The following is a 10,155-nucleotide window of genomic DNA, read 5'->3' as shown; positions in this document are numbered from 1 at the left end:
GCAATATTTTTTTAGATTTAAATTTTATAATATTGTAGTCTATTAGACTTTCAAATGAATTAAGTTTGGAAACAATTCATAAGTAAGAGTTCAAGAATCATACATTTCAAAATCAAGAAAACAAGTTTCAAACTTCAAAATCAGATTTTTATTAAATTTTATTTATAATTTAATTAATTAATTATTAATTAAATATATTTAGGTCACAGATCTATTCAATTTAATCACAAATTAACGATTTACTTATTCACTTATTAATTTTTGGTTACAAATCATAAATTTTATGTCACAAATTATTTTACGGTTGTAATTCAAAAATTTTATAGATCACAGTTTGTTCATCGGTCACAAATCAAAATATTTATAAGTCACGATTTATTTATTGGTTACAAATCACAAATATTATAAGTCACAATTTATTATATAGTCACAAATTATCAAATTATTGGTCACAGATTAACAAATTTTTAAGTCATACATTATTTTTTGTCACAATTTACCTTTTTAATTGGTCACATATTCTTTATTGGTCACAAATTAACCAATTTAATAGTCACAGTCAACTAAATTATTTGTGATCACAACCAACACTTGTGACCACCACCTTAATTTCTCTTCCTCTGTTAATTGAAGATGTGTTAAAGATGGAGATCGAGCCAGGCTGCAGGCTCTCCAATTTTTTTTTTTTTTATCAATTTCATTTCATTTCATTTCACATTATTTCTAGATTGATATATACATGTATACAATCGATAATGGTTTCTACAAATTTTGACAATTTTAGCTGCTTTAACCACTGGATTTTCCCTTGAGATGGCCTCTCTTCCAGCGGCTTTGTAGTCGTAGCTGCAATCGTGCCGATAGGAATAACGATGATTGGCATAAAAGAGCTCGCAACATCTACATCTAAACTTGGTCAAACCAACCTTCCTCCGACAATCAGAGCACCGATTTACCTCTCTCTTCACCTGCACAACCTCTGTCGAATCCAAATCCTCTTTCTTCAAACTCTTACTGATCTCCACAGGTTTCAATTTCATCTCAGGCGAAGACCTCAAGGACGAGTTGGATCTAAATGATTTTTTAGATCCTACAACCATCGTGACCACAGTGGACGCGGACCCAACTGCAGTGGCACTAAAATAATTTTTATGCAAATCATTGGTCGGAGCAACACCGCATTTAACACATAGCATGATGGCCTTCGGTATGACCTTGAATTTCGTCTCATCTTTCTCTTTTTTTTGTGCCATAGTTGAAAAAGCAATTCACAAAAAATTTAGACTTAAAGGTTATAACAAAATATTTTTAATCTTGTGAAATACTTTTAAATTTTCTTCTATAAATTTTAAATTGATAATTACGTATCCTGTTGTTTCACCTGAAGTAGAACAATATTATAATTAATATTTTAGATAACAATTTCTATTCTGAAGTTTACATATACTCATCTATTTTGTTATAATAGAAATTGAGAAGGATTTTTTTATTGACAAAATCAATTTTGATTATTTCTGTCTCAATTTGTATTTTATAATGTCATTAGAAAAACACGATTTGGAGATCCATCGAAGAAGATCCTTCTCCTTCCTTTATTTTTGAAAGAAAATGAGGATCTAAACAAAATCAATGAAATGGAAGAAATTCCAGTGAATGGAAAGGAAAAAACATAGGATGAATTCCACTTTTCGATTAACAGATATGGGCTCTAAAAATAGCTCAGTTTATGAAGAAAGGAAGGGATAGTGTGTATTTTTCGTTGGGGATTTTCTGAAAAAATCGTTCCATATTTCTCCAATTCCTTATAAAAGATATTCAGTCCATTAGAATAGAAGTTAAAGATGAAATTTATGCTCATCGTGTCCTTTTAACCATACGACTTTGATATACTCTATTCCGCCATTGTTGTGGTATTAATCTAGACCTTTTGATCTGAGATAAATCTTGTTGATAATGCCCTCTTAACCAGTTTTTCCATCGATTCATTTCAAAACTCGAAAGTTTGTTATCCTTTAATTGAGAATGAGTTATTACTTGTGTCTCAAAAGAATCATTTACGTTAAAGGGGAATAAATAAATCAATCAAATTTCGGCAAGCTTCATGAAGTACTTCTTTCGGAGTTAAACTCCCATATGTCCATATTTTGAGAAAAGAGTATTTCTTGTTTTTCATTCCCATTCCGTCAAACAAGATGCGTAATATTTATAACGCTCTGGTAGTTAAAGGTCGAGATACTATCGGTCAAGCAATTAATGTGACTTGTGAGGTACAGTAATTAATAAGAAATAATCGAGTTAGAGCTATAGCTACGAGTGTATTCATGGGTTACTTCTCTGCTGTAGCGCCTGGCCCTCGAACACTAGCTCAAGGCATTTTCTCTACCCCTCTTACCTGAAAAAATAGGGACACCTTATGTTCTGAAACCGATAACCAACTTTTGGCTAACCTAGATATTTGAGTAACAATTTCTATTCTGAGATTTACATATTCTCATATATTTAGTTATAATAGAAATTGAGAAGGATTTTTTAATGAAAAAATCAATACTGATTAATTCTATCTCAATTTGTATTTTATAATATCATTAGGAAAACACTTGCTCAAGCCGGATGATAAAAAATTATCTTGTCCAGTTCTTTTTGGGGATGGATCTATAAGAATTCACCTATCCCAATAACAAAAAATAAAATTAAAATAAAAAAAAATCTGATTTGAATGATCCTGTATTAAGAGCTAAAGTGGCTAATTTTTTTCAATAAAAAATCCTTCTCAATTTCTATTTTAACAAAATAGATGAATATATGTAAACCCCAGAATAGGAATTGTTACACAGATTTCTATTATTTAGATATGTTGTCGATAGGGAATTATCATATAATTATCATACTTCCATTTTGCATTGAATAGAAATTTCGTTTTTCGAGGAAAATTTTGATTTAACTATTGAAAAGAGGACCACGGGTACCTCCTCGAATTTCAAAAAGGAAGAGTAAACCTCATTGATTTTTAACACCTGAACCATAAGTGAATATATAACCTACAAAAAAGTAGGCTAGTCCAACCAATCTTTCTTGGACAATGGAAAGAGCCACGGTTTATCTTTTCATCGGATCAAATTGGCCAAAAGTGTGTGTTCATGAGCCGATGCTAAAGTTTTCAATCAATTCCTGCCAATATCCATGCTAGGAAATTAAGAACATAAATCCAGTAGCCCAAACAAGATGTCCAAATAAGAACATGCATGCCCAGACCGACAAACTATTCATCTAAAAGTATATAATGTTTGGATCTAAATGGGTTTCGCGGAGGTGAAGGAACTAGATTGAAAAAATAGAAGGATTCTAGTTTCACCAAAAATACCTTAACTATATGCTCTATGTACATATGTGATACTATTACCCCAACGTTCACATTGCGCTTTGCTATTCTGTGAATTTAGTTAACAACCACATATTTCGAGAAGATTTATTAATGTTGTGCTTATTTTACTATTATTTTAGTAATTTTGGTTAACTTATTCCTACGTTTATATACTTTGCTATTATGTGACCTAAGTTAATAAATATACATTTGAGAGACTCACTTAAATATTTATTACTGTTGTTATTAGTTTAGCAAGTACGTTCTTTGTAGTTTTTTATTCCATGAATTGAGTTTATAAGTCATGAATGACTTAAAGATTTATTAATATAATAAGCAACTGACAATTCCAAACACTCACTAGCCTATATTTCCACTTGAACTTATATCCCCACCCATATTCTTCCACCTCTACCCTTATCAAACATAGGTATCAAGCCCTAGCCTACTGTTGGACATGTTATGACATTGAACTGCAAGCATGTGTAAGACATATAATTACAAAATGTGGAGTCGAATGATATTCAATTGTCACATTATTTTCAACCGCAAAATTGAATGGCAAAGGGTGCAAACTTGACTCAAACAATTAGCCAAGTAAAGAACAGATTTCAAACCCCATCTTAGCACCGCTAATGCTAATTTCAGTGCATGTCATAGTTGGCATGTAATACCAAGGCAAATGCTTAGAAGAGCATTAACGATATAATCCAATTTAAACAACATTATACTTTGACTTAAAAAGTTATAATCAAGGTAAATGCTCAAAATACTCCTCTACACAGACATACATCAAAAAGGGGTGAAACGATTTTGCCAGATTGATATGAATTAATCAAAGGTTCTCCATCATTGCACCTATTTTCTATAATATTGACTTCACGTGAAGTTTCTAATTCTTTTTCCTTCTGATTTGCAGCAGCTAAATTTTCATTCTTCTACAACTTATAACAATCATTTCTTATGTTCCCGTCACTACCAATAATTGCATACTTTATTACTGTAATTAGACTTTAATCTGTGCCTCATATAATTACCATCAATAACAAGGTTATCTCTATAAACCTCAGATTCAACAAGATACTTTATCTTTTTCTTTGAGAATAGACACAATCTTAATCCACAAGGATTGATTTAATATGTGTTGTACACCACAATCCATAACATATTAGGAATATAACACAATGAAGAGTTTAATATAGGATGAAGTCTCAATACAATATGTAAAACTAATAAAGGGATATTTGGGATAAAATAGGAGTAAAACATTGCCAAAAATTCAAATAGAAACTAATTGCAACTTGGATTCCTTCAAGACCTCTTCAAGTTTACTATCAATTCCAAAATTGAATTCCAACTTAAATTTCCAAATAGACTTTAATTAAAATTTCCAATTGGATTTCAAATAAAATCCTCAAATAGACTTTCAAATAAAATTTGGATCACTCCCTAATTCTAACAAAAATGATAATAAATATTTTCTTTTTGTTTGATAAAAATCTTAACTTTAAAGCTAATTTTAAACGGGGTGGGTAGCACCATTATCACCTGGTAAATCCTTTAATAATTCTATTATCACCATTGTCCAACCATGAATCTGCTGTGATAATATATCATTTTAGGCTCTGATAGCACTTAATGTTAGCCGACCCTTAAACAAGTGAAGTAACTAAGATTAAAATACTCCAAACACAGTTGGAGCCAAGATTTCTGAAGGAAAAGTTGGAAAAAGCCTTAAGAGGGTTTTAGACAAACTTTCAATAATTGATGATAAAAATTGATTACAAAGCTGGATTCTTGACTCTATTTAAAGTAAAAATGACTTTTTGACCTCAGTAATGACTCTTAGAATACCTAAACTTCAAATAAATTAATCTTGGAAAACTAATAGACTTCTTCAACTACTCAACTTTTAAAATACAATTAATTGAAACAAGGACTTTGCATAAAACTAGACAATGACTCTTTGACACTTTGACTAAGACTAAAAGTAATTTGCATCAAATCATTTCCAAGTCTCCGAGAATTTTGCAATGATTGTTCCCACTTGGAAGGATTTCAAAAGTTCTATTTTGATCACCTTCAATTTGTTCACAAGCAATTGCAATTTATGTGCTTGGGAAGATAGGGTAACGCTATTAAGGAATTCAAAGTTGAAATACTTTGACATTAGGAATTTTATTGGGTCTTCCTCTACGGATTTGTATTTATATTACAATGCATTCTAAATCTCTTTCACCGAAGTGGGGTTGGTGTAGAAATCATATAATTTATCTGAAGAACATTGAGACGTGACCCAGACAAGTTAATTCATCTTCTTAATGCTTCGTCTGTTAGCCCTTACAACATCCGAGTCTCCACATGTTGATTTCGGTAGTGGTGCCAATCCGGATCAATAATGTAGAAGATCTTCGAAGCTGTTAGAAAGAACTTCAATTTGTCTTACCACACTAGGTGAAGTTCATTCCATAAAATCGATCCAACCTTATGAGGTTTTGATTCATGAGTTTGATCGTTGTCATGATAGTCTCATTCTACATGATTATCATTTGAGATTGTTGCATATTTTATTTATTTATTTATTTGGGAGTAGGAGTGGGAGAAGAGAACAAATGTAGTAGCAAGAACACTGAAAAATCGGAAACACGCACACACAGACTTAAGCACTTGTGTTTTTCTTCTAAAAACTTGAAAAAGACGGGAGTTTGAGTAATGGATTGGATAAAAACAGATTTCAATTGACGGTTTTATGTATTTATAATTGGATCATATCACCTATTTGTAGATTTCAATTCATAATCCACGAAATAGTGACATCTATTCATGAAAAGTTGAGAACCTTTCATGAAAAATCACCAAAAATCAAATTTGAAAATCAGCCTATCGGCTAATATTTTAGTGCCTGCGCACAGGCAAATATTGCTTTACATTCCAATTTCATTCATTTGGACCTCGTGGCTTCCCATGCCGAATTCCATCCATTTTAAGGCCCAATTCCTTTTATAATTGTGAACAAATTATAACACTAAAGTCACCAATTAAAAGAAAGTGTACAAATTTTTTACCATAAATCTTTTAAATTATAACACAACAATGGCAAAGGTCTTTACAGTAAAGACATTAATTTATTCAAACTAAAGGACACAAACATCACCGAAACTCTTCCAAATTAAAATATGAAACATTTTACCTTAGAAACACAATTAGATATTTTCCAGAATAAAAGACATTTTCCATGTTCAATACGAATGCACCCTTCTTGGAATTTCTGCAACATTATATTCTTGTGGGAAGATAACGAGAGTTTAAATCTTCATATAGAAATGCCCCTGTTCCTGCAAAATTAACAATATTGGAAATCAAAATTCACAAAATATATATAGAGAAATAATTTAATAAGAACCGATGCTCATCTTATCCTAATCATTAATATGATACGTTATCGATACTTAGGATAAGATGAACACTAGTGCTCATTATATATATATATAGACATTATTCCGTTTGACCCGTATCATTCAATTTCTAGGAGAATACAAAAAATATATACATTGAAGCTCCTAGAAGAAAATAACTTTTCTATTATTTGACACGTAATCCAGTGTATCAAGAAAATAGAAAACTATTTTGATTATACGATTCAAAAATAACTTTTCAGTATTGTATTTGAATATATGAGTACTAACAATCGCAAAGTGAAATATAAGTTCAATGTGTTTGTTTTGGACAATCTTCAGATATTGTTTTCTAGAAAGGGAGAGTGGAGAGAGATAAAGGGAGACCAGACAAATCAGCAAATTTGGTTATTTCCCTAAAAATGCAATACAAGATGAAAATTATAGTTTGAGAGAAACTACTGATGGTTAAGAAACTACCTGGTCCAGATTCTTTCAACCTAAATCCATCTTTGGATATATGCTCACTGACAATGTCAAATGTGATTCCACGAAATCGATTCCTTAATCCATCCGGTAGAATTCGCAATTTCTCGCAGTTTTTAACTGCTAAAATGGAAAGCACAGGCATGGATCCTTTCTCCACCTCCCACGTCTCTAAGAAACGCAAAGTCAAGAGCTCTAACCGTTTGAGTTTCTTGAAACCAGATTTAACGCATATCATTTTCTCTCCGGCAAATGCGTTGTCTTGCAATACTAGTACCTGCAATTCCGGGAGCTTGTCCAAAGTTGCCATAGGGTCTTCCTTAAGTTCAGAGCCTATCAAGACTATCCCAGTCAGGGTTGTAGTGATTTTATCGTGTAGTGGTATCTGTCCAAGATGCCCATCCATATGCAAGGTGTGGAGAGTCTTACACTCGAGTAGTTTTCTAAAAACAGAATGCCTTTCTTCTGTATAACAGTCAAAGTTTTTGACCTTAATGGAGACAGCTGTATTCTCTGAAGTCATGACCATGCGATGGACAATCTGCTCAAGATCCCCCAAAATCCCTTCAACAGTCGTAGACAGGTGTCGTAGCCTCTTCATTTTAAAAAGATCAGCAACATTGCACATCCCAGTGTCAAAGTTTTGAAGTAACTCAATTTCCTTCAAACTTTTCAAATACAGCTTACCGTTATTTTGCATCTTAAACTCGAGCGGAAGATATAGATAAACAAGTTTTCCCAGTTTCCTCAAGACATTGGGAATAATTATTTGACTTGAAACTCGTAGATCAAGAGTTTCCAAGAAAGACAAGCCACCTATTGATGACGGCAACACACCCAGAATACATCCTTTGAAACTCAAATACCTAAGGTAGATTGGCCATGTCATTCCCCTAGGTAGACCTCTCTCTTGAAAGTCAACTCGTTCAAAAGTTAGAACCCTCAGCATTCTGTACCTCTTAAACATTCTTCGAGGCCATTCCAACTTCACCTGAAGATCCTGCGAACTCAAGAGTAAGAGAGACCTAAGATGGTCAACCTTTTCATTTCTTAACTCATCAACAGAAGATCTATCTTCTTCCTTGCCTAAATGTAAAGCCATTCTACGTGCAGGATTTGTAGTCAATGGGAGGGAATTGGAACTTCTCTTAACTAGAACCATAAAGAAATATTCTTCTCCCTTCCGTGAGCAATGATCGTGCATATCCTCATGAACACTACAAGACCTATATTTTCTCAAAGATGGAGTTTCTTCTTTTTCGACCTCAACCATTTTTCTCTGTACCAGCTCGCTCAAATAGCTTTCTGCTAAATCCATCATCGTTCCATTTTCTTGACCATCATCTCGTGATATCATGCCTTCAGCCATCCATTGAAGACACAAGTGCTCCACTTCTATCTTCGAACCCTTTGGAAACAAACCCAAATAAAGAAAACATGGTTTCAAGTGATATGGTAAATCATCAAAAATTAAATCTGAGATCGATTTTTGCGATACGATTTGTTCAACTGGTTGGCCTCTATCGATTAATAACTTGACATCTCGAAGCACCGTCTCCCATTCCTGAGATGTACGCTTTTTAGCTAAAACTTCTCCGACTGCAACTATAGCTGATGGCAAGCCCATGCAATATTTCAATACTTGGCGCTTTATATTATTCAACGAATCAACTTCTGCATTTGCTATAAAAAAAAATTTGTTAAGCGGATCCTAAATATAATACAGTTAATTATGCAATAATGAGACGATTACAGCTCATTTCCATTATATTGCCTGCATTAGCTCTTAATATACGATAAAGACCAGCAATAAACAAAATTCGATCTTCAAGAGAAGCAATTGACTTTATGAAGAGGATAAAAATGATAAAGTGGATAGATCTTAATAATAATACGCTTGTTGTGCTACCAATATCAACATTACATATATTGACTTCAGTCCATTATTGAGCATCCCCGTTGCTTATTTGCTATCATATAGACAGTTTTGTTGTATCTTTATTTGTTTTGATTCTTTTTACACCTTACTTCAAAAAATTCTCTAAATGGCAGTATTAGACAAAATTTTCAATATATATGTAATAAATCAGACTAATAGGTTATTGCATCAATAAATAATTGCTCGCCAAAAACTGTTCTATAGGCAGCAAAAGGTCAAGGAAAATTATTAAATTATATTATCAAACATACAGAACACCAAAATAAGGGTTCTGAATAATTAAGAAGGTTTTGGGAAAAGTTACATTGGGAAATTAGGTTTTTGTGAACACTGTTTGGTACGCACAAGAGAGCGAAATTTTACGTTGTTCATTCTGCAAGACAGACATTTGACTATGTATGTACTGAGGCCCAGCAAAATTTTCTGCGAAAGTATGGATTTATTTGTTAAGTCGCAAGAATTTGGCTTTCAAAACTTCTAAGAGTGGAAAACTTTGATTAATAATCAAATTGGCAAGAAATTAAGAATTTAAAACTGACTATGGGCTAGCATATGTTATAAGGATATTTTATACACTAATTTGGACTAAAAATATAGATATTTAATAGTTCTTTGGATTAATTATGGCCTAATTATTGTATATTTTGTTACTAGGCGAAATTCGATTATTGGAAGCAAAATTGAAGAAAGAACCAAAAAATAGTGAAAAATGACTCAATCCAAAGTATAGGGACTAAATTGCACATTTTCAATAATTGATTCGGATTTAAGATCGCATTTGAAAAATGCATGGGTCTAGTTGGATGCAATTAGAAGTTAAAGGATCCAAATGCAAGAAGAATGGACTTAATATAAATCATTCAAACAAATAAGGTAATTCAATTAGAGTTAAAATTGATAGACACTAGGTTAAGTGTCTAGTCCTTGTGGGATGATACTTTACTCTTCAATTTATTACTTGTTCGCGATACCAT

General features: G+C 32.4%; 2 protein-coding genes across 3 annotated transcripts; both read right to left on the bottom strand.

Annotated features, from left to right (window-relative positions):
- Window positions 1-707: 707 nt before the first annotated feature.
- On the bottom strand, window positions 708-1,253 carry LOC111371144 (zinc finger A20 and AN1 domain-containing stress-associated protein 5-like). Its single transcript, XM_022993052.1, has one exon. It carries the CDS (start codon window positions 1,251-1,253, stop codon window positions 708-710), a length of 546 nt encoding a protein of 181 aa, XP_022848820.1.
- Window positions 1,254-6,466: 5,213 nt separating this feature from the next.
- Window positions 6,467-8,920, bottom strand: LOC111371682 (probable disease resistance RPP8-like protein 2). 2 transcript variants are annotated; one of them, XM_022993809.1, is made up of 3 exons: window positions 7,234-8,920; window positions 6,914-6,918; window positions 6,467-6,688 (listed from the first exon to the last, which is right to left on the bottom strand). In XM_022993809.1, the coding sequence occupies exons 1-3, from the start codon at window positions 8,867-8,869 to the stop codon at window positions 6,638-6,640; spliced, it is 1,692 nt and encodes a 563-aa protein (XP_022849577.1). In that variant the 5' UTR covers window positions 8,870-8,920; the 3' UTR covers window positions 6,467-6,637. The 2 variants fall into 2 exon arrangements, with proteins under 2 accessions (XP_022849577.1, XP_022849578.1); XM_022993810.1 differs by lacking the exon at window positions 6,914-6,918 and having other exon boundaries at window positions 6,467-6,696; window positions 7,237-8,920.
- Window positions 8,921-10,155: the final 1,235 nt, after the last annotated feature.

Source organism: Olea europaea, chromosome 22 (genome assembly GCF_002742605.1).
Source record: "Olea europaea var. sylvestris chromosome 22, O_europaea_v1, whole genome shotgun sequence".
NCBI lineage: Eukaryota > Viridiplantae > Streptophyta > Magnoliopsida > Lamiales > Oleaceae > Olea > Olea europaea.
Note: the sequence above shows the minus strand (reverse complement) of the source record. Positions and strands in the feature narration are given on the sequence as shown.

Excerpts from the sequence above, each read along its gene's own strand:
- LOC111371144 (XM_022993052.1), bottom strand. The coding sequence starts at position 1,253 with ATGGCACAAAAAAAAGAGAAAGATGAGACGAAATTCAAGGTCATACCG.
- LOC111371682 (XM_022993809.1), bottom strand. The coding sequence starts at position 8,869 with ATGGGCTTGCCATCAGCTATAGTTGCAGTCGGAGAAGTTTTAGCTAAA.